This window comes from Sceloporus undulatus, chromosome 4 (genome assembly GCF_019175285.1).
Source record: "Sceloporus undulatus isolate JIND9_A2432 ecotype Alabama chromosome 4, SceUnd_v1.1, whole genome shotgun sequence".
In the NCBI taxonomy this organism is placed as follows: domain Eukaryota; kingdom Metazoa; phylum Chordata; class Lepidosauria; order Squamata; family Phrynosomatidae; genus Sceloporus; species Sceloporus undulatus.
Genome location: NC_056525.1, coordinates 17,810,107 through 17,823,737, shown reverse-complemented (window position 1 = coordinate 17,823,737; position 13,631 = coordinate 17,810,107). Strand labels below are relative to the sequence as shown.

Below are 13,631 nucleotides of genomic sequence, written 5' to 3'. Positions count from 1 at the left end.
CAAGCTCTTGTTCCCTGTTTCACGTAATTGCGTGATTGTGTGAATATTTGCCTCGTGAATATTTCTGTGTCTTCTTCATACCCCCTTTTATTTTCCCTTCCATTTCAGCAATTTCAACACATGCATAGATATACATACATATCTGTATATTCACATTTACGCACACACACATATATATACTCCAAAAAAATGAGTTGCCCTGAAAGTGAAAGGACCATCGAAAGGAAATGGGGGAAAATTGCAGCGCTGCATCATCGGAAATTTGCAATCTGGGTGTTTTGCAGTGGTGTACCAGAGCAGAAGCAAAGTTGCATTCCACACCAGACCAATTCGGAGTGAAATCGAAGTGAGCTTAGAAACAATTTCTGTGAATTTGCTTGTTACCTATTTCACCAAAATGAGGGGTCACTTTGGAATCACCGCGGAAGCGCCACGCAAGGAGCCCCCATAGAAAGGAGTCGCGTGTAATAACACATCATGTTATAGCGTGAATTCGCATCGTTGGACCCGCAGTCACGTCGGATCTGAGCTGCAAAAAGCTGCAAAAACCTCAGTGTGATAAACACCTTAGAAGAACCTAATAGGTGCCTTCTAAAGGGAGATTTCTAGATTAATCAAAAAAGTTGACAATGATTGTCCTTTTCTGAATAGAGGTGGTCATGCACTCAAGATGGATACATTTTGATACAACCTGGGATGGTTACAGAAGAACTTGTGATAAGTGGTCAGTATCAATAAACAAGAGATAAGTGGCTGGGTGTTGACATGGTTGCATCAAGATGCAGGGATTTATGGTATCTGTACCTTCAAGAATACAGCTTGTATTTTATGCTTTGGAGTTGACCCAATAAAGATATTGCTGCTTTGTGGATTCTGGATTGTATTTTCAAGAGCTTCTTATCCTGAATCAGAGAATAGTGCGGTGGACTTTTGTCCATATCGAGAGAGGCTGGGGCTGACACATCCTGCATATGCAGCCTGTCCTGAATCTTCAGCCCTGTAATCCTGAGATCATGAGTTAAGGTGATAACATGGTGACAAAAACAATGGACAAGCTAGTGCTTTCTAGAAATATGTTTCTAGTAGGTTATCATTAAATTAGTAACTTGATCCCCTCCCCAGGACCAAGACAATTACAGCTTGACCTTTATCAGCTTAGTTTTTTCCATAATTACAGTGCAGTCACATTAGCAGTTGAGCTGGCAAGCAAGTGTTAATGCAGTACAACCTCCTCTGGGACTAAGAGCTAGTCAACTGAAGGTAATGCACCAATGACACAGCACTGGTCGAGACTGGGGAACATGTGGTCCTTTGAATGTTGTTGGATTCCAGCTTCCATCATCCATCACCACTGGTTATCCTGGATAGGGCTGATAGGATTTACAATCCAATCTTTTAAGGGCTACATAGACACAAAGCTGTTTTATTGGCAGTATATGCTTGTTGGTTGCAACACCTTGTCATGTGCCACATGGAACAAGGAATGATATAGGGGTTTGGCAAGAAGACTGGAAAGCTGCATGATCCAGCTTCTTATTGGGGTGTGTGTTGAGATAAAAAATAACAGCAGAGTCTTGGAGGTATGTTAACAAAAAATAGCTTTACTCAGCAGAGTCAGAAAATACTTGCAGCAAAAACATAGAATTTTTTTCTAGTAGAGCAAAAATAAACATAGCATAGCTTCTAGTACATCAGCATACTAACTCAGTTTGTACAACATTACCATTCCCAGCAGCATGTACCATCATGGGAAGCACTACAGATCCCTGTATGCTCCCACCAGCATAGAGAGCAAACAATACAGTACCAGTATGCTCACAAATTCCCAACAGGCTTCCAAAGCAGTTATAGTCTGCAGACTGGCTATCATAGCCACCTGGCCAAATTGGCCAATTGCTCTCTTAACTACTAATTGCTGGCTTCCCTTATCCTGGTTACACCTGCCATTTGCTACACCTTCATCCAGTCACAACTTACTATGCTGACCTGCATATCCTGACACTTTTAAGAACTTTGCTTTTCACATGCATAAACAAACACACATACAATGGGGCCCATTTCTAAATTGCATGAGAGTTCTCCGGACATCATCCCTTCCATGTGGCAGGGTCTTGAAGGCCCATGGGAGTGATGTTTGTTGGATTACATTTGCATCCAGTTGACCATCTCTTCTCACAGCTTTTTTGTTTAACTCTGCACAGGGCTACTAGATACCCACCATTTAAAATCCCTTACAATGTCCTGGAACAAGACTTTGATGTGGGCTGTGGGGGGTTGGGGGGAGATACCTCAGAGCCAGCCTCTCCTAATGCAAACTGGGGGACTGTGGAAAGGTCAATCCAACTGAATACTCCCAAAGTTCTTTGGAACTTGGCATTGGCCCCAAGACACTTGGAAGGAGGAGCAGGCCTGCTTCTGTCATATTCTTCCTTTTGAAGAATTTGTGGTTAGGACTGGTGGGTGTGCACCCAATCCCATTTCACGTCTCCCTATAGTCTTGGAGTGTTCAGCTGTGTAGCTAGGAGAGGAATGAGGGCATTGTTTCCACCAAAATAAGACTTCTCTCCCCCATCCCTGCCATGAAATTTTCCTTCAGTCCCCAAATTTCTGTCCAGGAGTGAGACAGTGAAAATTGTTCACATCTAGAACTCTTCTATTTGCTGTATTTTAATTCCCTTCCTAACTTTTCCTGTCCCTTTTTTTGGCTACATAGACAGTACTGTATTTCTACTGGTCTCACTTGCTAGCACTACAGAAATCAATCTCAGTGTCAAACTGCATTATTTCTACAGGGTAGATGCACCCTTATGCTCCCACTAGCACCTGGGCAGCTGCATTTTGTGCCAGCCATGGCTTCAGAGGCAGTGCTTTGCCTGAACATATTTTGGGGTACCTGGGATCGCATCGGACTGCAACCTGTTATTGGATGGTGGGTCAACTGCAGTGTCTCCATATAAAAAGCAAGGAGGTCTGAGTCCACCCCCACTTTTTCCTTCTTTAGGATGTCCCCTCAGTTAGATAAACTACCCTACAGTCTGACAAAGGGAGAGGACTGCCTCACCCAGGATGTGTCAGGTATGATGAAAGTGCAGTACATGCCTATTTAATTTCTTATCACTGCCATTTTTACTGCAGATAAGATTGGGATGAGTGGAGGGGTTGGGGACATTTCTTTCACTTGGCCCAGCTGCAATTTTATCTCACAGGTTGTGGGATTCCAGCTGTCTAAAATTTTGCCCAACCTACTAGTCAATCCAATCCACTTCTACACACACCCAATTCTTTTTATTGGCTTTTTGACCTTTCTCCTCACCCTTAAAAACCAGGCAGCCTAAACAAGAAGGAGAGTGGAGTTCAAGTGAGAAGGAAGACACCAAAACAGCTAGTAGCATCATGTTGGGATGTGTTCTCCGTTTGATTCTCCTGTTCCTGACATCCTTTCTAGGTGTTTCCCTGGGTGCCAACATCTTCTTCAAGGAAGGGCAGAGCTGCCACAAGCCACTACCAGGTGAATCCCCCTCCCTCAGGTAAGAAACAGTGGATGATGGGTAGGAAGTCAGGGTGGAGTTTTGGGGGGGAGGCTTATAAGATATAGCATGCCAAGGGATCTTGTAGCACCTTGGAGACTAACTGAAAGCAAGAAGCTGATAGCATGAGCTTTCGTAGACTTAAGTTTATTTCCTCAGATGCATGGGGTAGAATGGAGATGCCAGAGACAGGGTCATGGGACAGATATAGCAAATACAAGTGTTTCAGGTCTCATTTTTCAGTGATGAGCAGAGTGCCACAGAGCTCTATTCTGGCCTCGGTGTTGTTCACCATCCTTTTAAATGCATGCATGAAGGAATAGAGGGCATCATCATATTTGTAGATGATACTAAGGTAGAAGGGTAGATAACACATCAGAAGACACAATCAGAATTCCAAGCAACCTAAACAGAGTAATTTTCAACAGTGATAAATGAAAAGTTTGTTATTGTTATGTCCCTTCAAGTCATTTCTGAACTTATGGTAACCATAAGGCAAACTTATCACAAGGGTTCCTGGGGCTGAGAGTGTGTGACTTGCCCAAGGTTACCCTGTAGTTTTCCATGGCTGAGTGGGGAATCAAACCCTAGTCTCCAGCATCATAATCCAGTGCTCAAACCACTACACCACCATGGCTCTCAAATGAAAGGTACTGTATTACATTTAGTTAGGAAAAGTCAGGTGTATGAATATAGGATGGCTGATGTCACAGCAGTTTGCATGACAAGGATCTATGGGTCTTAGAAGATCTTAGCATAAGTCGACAATATGATGCAGAAGGGTAAAAAGGCCAATGCAGTTTTTGTCTGCAGGAAGAGAACTATAATGCCCAGATCAAAGGAAGTAATAGTAAAAATATATTATGCTTTGGTCAGAACTCACCTACAGTATTATGTTCAGTTCTGGGCACCAGAATTCAACAAGGGCATTGACAAACTGGGAGAGCCAGCATAGCGTAGTTGTTTGAGCATTGGACTATAAGATCAGGGTTTGATACCCTACTTGGCTATGGAAACCCACTGGGTGACCTTAGATGGGTCACAGACTCTCAGACACAGAAAACTCATCTGAGGAAGTAGACTGAAGTCTACAAAAACTCATGCTGCCAGTGTGGTGGAGTCTACTTCTTTGAAGGTTTTTAAACAGAGGCTGGATGGCCATCTTTTGGGGTGCTTTAATTGTGTATTCCTGCATGGCAGGGGGTTGGAATGGATGGCCCTTGGGGGTCTCTTTCAACTCTGATTCCACGATGTGGCCTTTGATACCTTCATAGGGCTTGCAGTCTCTTGCCCACTTGTCTCCTGGGATCTTCTGCATGCAAAGTATGTCCTCTTTTCCTAACCTATGACCTCTAGTAAACTCATCCCATTGAAGCTGTAATCTCTTTGAGGCATGCATCTGTTATCAAGAAATTGGCGGGGGGGGCATGCAAAGATTGTTATACAAGATGAAAGAGTTTGGGGACCACTGTTGGCTAATAGTATATATTGTAAAAGTGTTTCCCCCCAAAATTACAACTCCTTAGAATAGCTAGCAAGCATGGCCATGGCCACACTGGCTAGGAAACAGTGGGAGATGTAGTCCAAAATATCAACGTCTTAAAGCTGAGATTCCATGCTAATGCCTATAAATTTCAACACCCCTCTTCTATTCTGTCCATTTACAAGTGTCAGTCCTGCCCCCCAAATGTTCCTTGTGCTAGTTAATCTAAGCATTTTCGTTGGCAGTTTTGCAACAGGAACAGGGAAGCAGGTCCAGCCTTCCTGTGGTTCAAAATGTGCTGTTAACTCACAAGAGACCTGAAGGAACATCGGCCTCATAGGTGATCACAGGACTGCTTAGACACAATGTAAATGTCACATGATGAGCAGTCATGCAGTTACAACAAAGAGCAAAGATTAAGCCAAGATAGTGGTGATGATAGGAGCAGGAGTGGGGAACTGTTAGCCCTTCAGATTACAATTCCCACAATCCCTTAATTTTGGATGAGGATTCTGAGTGTAGAAATCTGAAACATCTGGAGGATCAAAGGTTCTCCAGCCTTGAATCAGAATATCTTCTCCCAGTCTCTTTCCCTCCAGATAAGATAGACTTCTGGTCTTTGGGGTTAGTGGTAGATGGGAGGCTGCAACTGCATTGCAGAAATAATGCAGTTTGACACCACTTTAAATGCCATAGCTCAATGCTATGAAAATCTAGGATTTATAGTTTGTTGTGGCAACAGAGCTCTCTGACAGAGAAGGATGAATATCTCACAAAACGCCAAATCCCATAATTTAATAGCATTGAGCCATTGCAGTTAAAGATATGGATCAAATGTCATTAATCCTGCAGTACAGATGAGGCCCCAGTGTGTTAGATTAGGAGTGGTGAGGCCACAAGTCAAATCTCTTCTTCTCCTTAAAGAGATCTGGGTGACATTGGACTAGTTGCTCTCTTTTATTTTCACCTAATTTGCAGGGCTGTTGTGAGAATAAAGTGGGGAGGGGAGAAGCATGCAGGCTGCTTTCAGCTCCTTCTAGGGTTGTATATAAATGAAATAAACACAACATTCAGAAACAGGAGCCTACTCACCAAGATTTAATCTGTTTATCCTTTTCTGACAAACAGAACCTATCCTCGCCCCCATGAATATTTGGACATTTCTGTGTTGCCCAAGACCTGGGACTGGAGAAATGTAAAAGGTGTCAATTATGTGAGCGCCACACGCAACCAACATATCCCTCAGTACTGTGGATCCTGTTGGGCTCATGGAAGCACCAGTGCCTTAGCAGGTATGGCCAAGTGGTAGTCAAGTGGGCTACCAGAGACGACGACTGTTCTTGTTCTGCAGGATACACATAGCCCTAGGAGAATGCATAGGTTTTCTTTCATTGCTTCTTACCTGTGTGCCAGTTCCCAAATTGTTTTTTGAAATCTGCCTTCATTCATTAGCTATGGCTTGCCATGTGTGATGGAGAAGATGTTGTGGGTATTTGGGAGGAGGAAGGTGCCTCAGCTCCACAACCTTTTTGGGAGCATGGAGTTAAGCCATGAAGCTCTCTACCTGGCCTAAAACGCTTAAAATCCTCCTGTTCACTTCTGCAGTAGGTGAATATTTTAAGAGCAAAGTGGAATGGCTGAAGAAGCCGAGGATCATATTGAGCAAGCAGTGGGGATTGGGACAAATGTGGCCAAGCAACATCAAAGTGTAGTCAAGATGGCAAATATTAATGAAAAAGAACACACAAGCGAAGAAGGGCTGCAGCAGTTTGCTTTGGCCTGAGCCTACTGGGAAGGACAACATTCTGCCCTCTCCTTTCCCCTCCTGAGTTAGAGGCAGTACAGACCAGCACTGTGTGCTGACCTGATCATGTACTAGAGCTGAACTATGGCAGACCATTCACATGCTCCGAGCCCTAGTCCTGCTGCCCTGCCACTATCATGGAGTGCGCCCATCCACACAGAATACACCATGATGATGTCCATGCCATGCAATGCCCAAACGCTGGCCAGAAGGGGTGTCATCGTGGCATGCAAGCACGCCTATGACGACCCTTTCAGGAAGCTGCTCAGAGCAACAGCTTTTAGGGAGTGGGTCGGTGCCACAATGTGCAGCAGCTACTACAGCATCGACCCAGGGCAGAAAGGGGCGGCTTCCAGCCACCCATCTGTACTGCCCCCTAATTGAGTAAAAGTTTCTTGTGCACATTATCATTATCATTATATTTATTTAATTCCCATTTTCAAAGCAGTTTACAGCCTAAAAGCACACTACAATTAAAAACCTACAAAAGTGACAATTAAAATTGAATTAAATTATTACAATATTAAAACAGATCATTGTTTAAAAACAGAATACAACTAAAAAGGATAAAACACTTTAAAACCATACACTTTAAAATAATACAACCCTCCACAGGATGTTCATTAAAAAAATTTCTGTTTTAAATGGCTGTCTGAACAGGAAGATCTTAGTCTGCTGGCGGAAGAACAATAAGGAGGGGGCCATTCTGTTCTCCCTGGGAAGGGGGTTCCACAGTCTAGGGGACACCACTGAGAAGCCTGTCTCTCGTGTCCCCACTAACTGTGTTTGTAGGGACTGAGAAGGGCCTCTCCTGAAGATCTCAGAGCCCAGGTCTGTTCATACAGGAGATATGGCCTGGACCTGAGCCATATAGAGCTTTATAGGTCATAACCAGCTTTTTAAACTCAGTATGCCACAACTGATGTAAGCCAGGATGAAAGGGGAAAGTGTGAGGAAGAGAGAGAAATTTGGGCATTTTGGAAGCAGCCGAAAAAGTGAAAGGACAAAGAATTAAACAGGACGGTTCCTGCCAAATCAGCACAGTTGGAGGGTATGGATCTGTAGCAAGGAGAAATGATTGAAAAGGCACCTGACCTACAGTAGAAGATTTTAGTAGATTTTAGCTTTTTACAAGAACTCCATATCCTACTAATCAGTATCAGGTGCAAAATTGTATGTGTGTGCCTGTGTCAGTCAGCAGTGGAGGCAATTACCAGCTTCCTTCGATGAACCATAACCTTTTGAAAGTTATTTTTAGGGGAAAAGGAATGTGTAATGCCTCCCTCCCACACCATTTCCCTGACCATACCATTTTATTCTTCCTCAGATCGCATCAACATCAAGAGGAAAGGTGCTTGGCCCTCAGCTTTCCTCTCTGTTCAGCATGTTATTGACTGTGCCGGGGCTGGGAGCTGTCACGGTGGGGACCACAGTCTTGTCTGGAGTTATGCACACAACCATGGAATCCCAGATGAGACATGCAACAATTACCAAGCTAAAGACCAAGGTATGTGAGGTCAAATTACAATGGCCACCTTCTCACATGAAGGTGATCACATTCCTTCTGTTTTCCATTTTTAATTGGGTTTTGATGATGCTTCTACTCTGGAAACTGCTTTGTGATTACGTCTGCTAGGTTTTTTTTCTTTGCTTTTGTTGCGTGTGCTTTTAATTTTTGTTTTAATTTTGTATTTACTTTTTGTTTTGCTTTAACATAAGAAGCTTTGGGAAATTTATTTCGCAAAGCAGGGTAGAGTTAATAAAACAAATGGATATGTCACAACACCAACTTTTATTCAATGAAGCTTAATGAAATAAATTTTGTTGCAAGATGGACATTATCAAACTGTCTTGATAAACTTTTCTGTTCATTTATTTTGCAGCATGTGAAAAGTTTAACCAATGTGGCACTTGTGTTACTTTTGGACAATGTCATGTGATACAGAACTATACTCTCTGGAAAGTGGCAGATTATGGCCATGTCAGTGGGCGAGAAAAAATGATGGCAGAAATCTATGAAAATGGTCCTATCAGGTAAAAAGTATTCCAATCTGTGAGAGAATCTTTAGCAGATATTGCTATTATCTTTGACTTACTTGCATTAAGACCAACCAAAAAGACCTCTTGCATTGAGCAAGTTGTGTTGTGTTTTCTGACCTCCAAGAGTATTGAAGGTGATGGTCAAGTTACACTTCTTGAATTTTCTGATTTCAATGAGAATTGTAGTGCCATGGTGACCTGGGCTAACCTGCTGATGTCCAGATTAAAATTCTGCTTTGATGCACCATGGTCTCCCAAAAATGACATTGCACATTTTTTGTGTCCCAATATGATACATTGGCTGACTTTTTTTTAAAAAAGTAACCCCACTGGCAAAACACAAAAGATTTGTTGGGATAGTGTTTGTCCTGGTTATTCTATCCTTGGTTGCTCTATTCCTATGTCCTGGGAGTAAGTCCAGAACTCAATAGGTCTTACCTTTGAGTAGAGCCATATAGGACAGCATTTTTGATCCTATAGAAACACCAACTGATCTCAAGGGAATATCCAAACTACTATTTCATCCAACTCTGCATAATTTTGCATAATAAATGATCAGAAGCTGTGTATATTTTAGAATTAGATTGGGAATCTGAAACAATTGCAAGTTGACTTCAGGACTGATACAGGAACCTGCTGATTTTGACTATTATTTTTAATATCATTTGATTTCAACAGTTGTTCAATCATGTGCACACCAAAGCTGCATGCATACACTGGAGGACTTTATGCAGAATATAACCCCTCACCTTCTACAAACCACGTTGTTTCCATTGCTGGCTGGGGGTTGGAAAATGGAACAGAATACTGGATTGTCCGGAATTCTTGGGGTGAGCCCTGGGTAAGTAAGCAGGAGACAAATGCTCCAGACAAGATCCATTTCTCTTTTTCTCTCTCATTTTCTAATGATTCCTGAGGCAGGAGGAGAGTATAACATTGTAAAATGTAGAAGCTAGTTTTGAAATGTGTTCTGTACCTTCAAGTCATTTCTGACTTATGGTGACCCTAAGGTTTTCTTGGCAAGGATTGTTCAGAGGGGTTTTGCCATTGCCTTCCTCTGAGGCTGAGATAGTGTGACTTGCCCAAGGCCATTCAGCTGGTTTTCATGGCCCAGCATGGATTTGAACCCTGATCTCTGGAGTCCTAGTCCAACACTCCAATCACTACACCACACTGATTTTGAAACAACTAAGGCAAAATTCCCCTCAAAATTCAAAGGCTCACAAAAGGATGTGGCAAAAATGTTCTCTGCCATCAAGTTGCCAACTGTACTTTGGAGGCCCCCCTGATATGCCCACAAAAATGTTTCTGGGCATCAAGGTACTGCAGAAACTGTTCTTGCCAGCTATCAAGCCCTGAGCAGATTTTTCCATGAAAATATTTAGGATTCATTTGGATTGTCAGAATCAAAAGCCCCCTTGTTCACCATGATGTTCAGAGATTGCACCCAAAACTATGCCAGATCTTCAGGTGCTCTAGTTAATTACTAGTGCTTCACTGTCAGTGGAAGAAGGACAGTTAAAGGCAAAGGGAGTACTAGTAACATGAAAACATGGAAAGGTTGCTCTCCTCATGATGTTCTGGTCCCTTTGAGCCAGCAGAGCTGCTATGCCACAGATTTCCATCCTCTTCAGATGTAAAGGACTGGTCTAAAGAGAAAGAGAATAAAGAATACTAAGAGCTGTACAAGAGTTTTAGTGAAAAAGTTTTGAAATTGCATGAGCAGAGGTGTTAAGAGAGACTGCAAAGGGAACAAATCATGGCCAGGATGGTGTATAGGAAGCTGCCTTGCATTGAATGAGACCACTAGTTTTGTCTGCACCCTAAAGGTACTAGATACCCTCTGATCTTAAAAGTTAAGCAGAGTCAGCCCTGGTTAGTACTTGGTTGGGGAATCGCCAATGAATACTAGGTGCTGAAGGCTGTATTTCAGAGGAAGAAACTGGCAAAACCACCTCTGAGTATTCCTTGCCTAAGAAAACCCTATGACATCCATGCGGTCGCCATAAGTCAACAGGTGACTTGTAGGCGCAGACACATATACACCACACTTCACCAACCTGATCCTGCCAGATATTTTGGACTCCAGCCAGAATAGCCAATTATTGGTAATACTGGAACTTTTATCCCAAAAACCTGGGAGGAGTTAGGTTGGGGGACAAGGCTGGTTTATCCACTGAGACCCTCTCTGGCTTCAGAGAGATCCAGAAGTTTTGCTGCTGTAGCTTTCTTTGTTTTCACTTTCCATATACACACACTTTGCTATTTTAGACTATAAACTTCTCAGAACTTATGAGTTTGCATTGTTTTTGGTTCTGAATATTATTATAATTTGCTTGTTTTTGTTTTTTTCTGTTTTGCTTATTTTATTTTGTAAGGCATCAGGTACATGGTAGGCCATGATAGCTGGAGTCTTCTGGGACCTGTAGTCCCAAAAATGTAAAGTTTCCAAGCTCTGCGTAAGAGAGAAAAGGTGGCTGAAGCCGAGTTCATTATGATATGCCTGTATAACTAATGCCACTTAATATCTTGCAGGGTGAACAAGGCTGGTTTAGAATTGTGACAAGCGCATATAAAGAGGGAAAAGGAGCAGACTACAACCTCGCTATTGAAGAAAAATGCTCTTATGGAGACCCAATTGTTTCCTGAGTTTGTATGCAGTTCTGTTTGCAATTGTGGTTTTGGAATGCAAGGACACTGCCAGCTGGTTGTTTCTTCTCTTCAAACAGATAAATCAATTTACTTATGGACTCAGAAATGGTAACCTAACTGAGTCCATTTTCTCATGTGTGCCTGCCTGGGCTTTGAAATCTTCCAAGGAAGTCCTTCTTTCAGTGATACCACTCCCATAGACATGTCTGATGAGAATATGGAAAAGAGATTTTTTTTACTTTCTACTCTAATTTTCTGGACCACCCTTCTTACAGAGGATAAGCTAGGGTCCTTCTGTCAGCAGCTGAAGACTTTTTGTGTGTGTGCTGTTCTATTTTTAATTCTTGCTTTTTCATGGATACATTTTAAATTGCTTTTAATTATATATTTGCATATGTACCTTTTTGCAGAGACTTTTTAAAATTTATATCTGTTCTAAATTTTATAAGGCATCTTGCATCCCACTGCTGGGAAAAATGGGGGGTATGAAGAAATAAACAAAATGGTAGTCATGATAATAGAGGTTGTATGACCACCTTCATTATTTAATGTCAAAATTCCTGTTTTTAAAACCAAAAGCAAATTTCTGGCCACTTCTGGGTTGGCTGATTTATTTAATTTTACAGTCTATGTGGGCTGCAGAGGATAGGGGTGAGGGAAGAACCATTGGTTACAGGACATGTTGCATTTGCACATCCCTGGGTTGCAAGGTGAGACACCAACCAGCTTCCATTGATGTGCACAAGAAGCCATGGTGGTCATATCTGACTTGAGGTCAGAAACTCTTGAAAACACAGAAGCCACAAATCTCCTGTATCTTGCTGCAGTTTTCTCTCTGACCTCATATCAGTTGGCCATTGAGAGCCCAAAACTCTCGTGTAAACTTTTGATTAGTCCTGAAACACACCCTTCCAGAGTCCAGCACCTCCTTCTTTCAAAAAATCCAATCACCTTTTCTTTTTGTTTAACTGAATTCTTCTTTGTCCAAAACCTTGGACTGAGGAGTTCTTCTTATCTTGCTCTGGCTATCTCTTGTATTGTCTTATCCTGAGTCGTAACTTTGGTTCATCTAGCCCAGTGGTTCCCAAATTTTGCTCTTCCAGATATTTTGGATGTCAGCTCCCAAAATTCCTGATTGTTGGCCAAGCTGACTGGGGCTTCTGGGAGTAGAAGTGCAAAACACCTGGAGGACTAAAGCTTGGGAATCGTTCTAGCCTCTTTATCAAAGTGAACAGACAACAGTTATTCTTCAGGGTTCCAGGGAGGGAGGCATATTTCTCAGCCTTACCTGGAGACTGAATCTCAGACTTTCTCCATGGACATCATGTGCTCTAGCATTGAGCAGGGACCCTATTTCCTGTCCCCTGTGTCTGTCTTCCCAAAAGGACTCCTACCGACTGTCTTTGCCGTAGATATTTGTGTCCTGCTTTAGAGTGGACCACCAGGCTCCGCTCAAGGTGCTCCCTGAAATCCTGATTTGGGTGCCTGCCTTTCCACCTCCACAGCCAATTTGGCCCAGTAAAACTTCAAGTAGTCATGGAAGAATGGTGGCTGTTCCCTGCTTGCCTTGGTGTGTTTTGATCTGTCATAATAGAAGTATGTGCCATTAGCCTTACTTTTTCCAATAAAATCTCCTAGAAAAACAGCGGCCTCATCTTTTTACTCCCTTCACAACCAAGATATAAGATCCTAAAATTTGTTCACAGTGTGCAGTGCAGGGAGATGTCTCTCTGACCAGTGGCGTAATTCCATTTCACTAATCCATTATTCCTGGACACTGAAAAGGAGGTTTGAGAGAGAGAATAGGAAGAGACCACAAGGGCCATCCAGTCCAACTCCCTGCCATGCAAGAATGCACAAAGCACCTCCAACAAAGGGCCATGCAGCCTCTGTTTGACAACCTCCAAGGAAGGAGACTAAGCTACACTCTGAGGAAGTGTGTTCCACTGTCTAACAGCTCTTACTATCAGGAAGTTCTTCCTAATGTTCCAGTGGAATCTTTTTTCCTCAGAAGAGAATAGGTCTGGAGCAATGGATTCAAACTACAGGAAAAGAGATTCCAGTAATACAGTAATGTGTTCAAAGAAAGTATGGCAATGCATGGAAAATATTTGCCATTTTAACA

At 42.5% G+C, this 13,631-nt stretch overlaps 1 protein-coding gene across 1 annotated transcript; it reads left to right on the top strand.

The window, feature by feature from the left end:
* Positions 1-3,372: 3,372 nt before the first annotated feature.
* On the top strand, positions 3,373-11,981 carry LOC121928915 (cathepsin Z-like). The gene is made up of 6 exons (XM_042464232.1): positions 3,373-3,508; positions 6,139-6,302; positions 8,142-8,321; positions 8,698-8,848; positions 9,533-9,695; positions 11,390-11,981. Exons 1-6 carry the CDS (start codon positions 3,402-3,404, stop codon positions 11,501-11,503), a joined length of 879 nt encoding a protein of 292 aa, XP_042320166.1. The 5' UTR covers positions 3,373-3,401; the 3' UTR covers positions 11,504-11,981.
* The last annotated feature ends 1,650 nt before the right edge of the window (positions 11,982-13,631 follow it).

Excerpts from the sequence above, each read along its gene's own strand:
- LOC121928915 (XM_042464232.1), top strand. The coding sequence starts at position 3,402 with ATGTGTTCTCCGTTTGATTCTCCTGTTCCTGACATCCTTTCTAGGTGT. Across the intron at positions 8,322-8,697 it reads TTACCAAGCTAAAGACCAAG|CATGTGAAAAGTTTAACCAA; the intron begins GTATGTGAGGTC and ends TTTATTTTGCAG. Across the intron at positions 8,849-9,532 it reads TATGAAAATGGTCCTATCAG|TTGTTCAATCATGTGCACAC; the intron begins GTAAAAAGTATT and ends TGATTTCAACAG.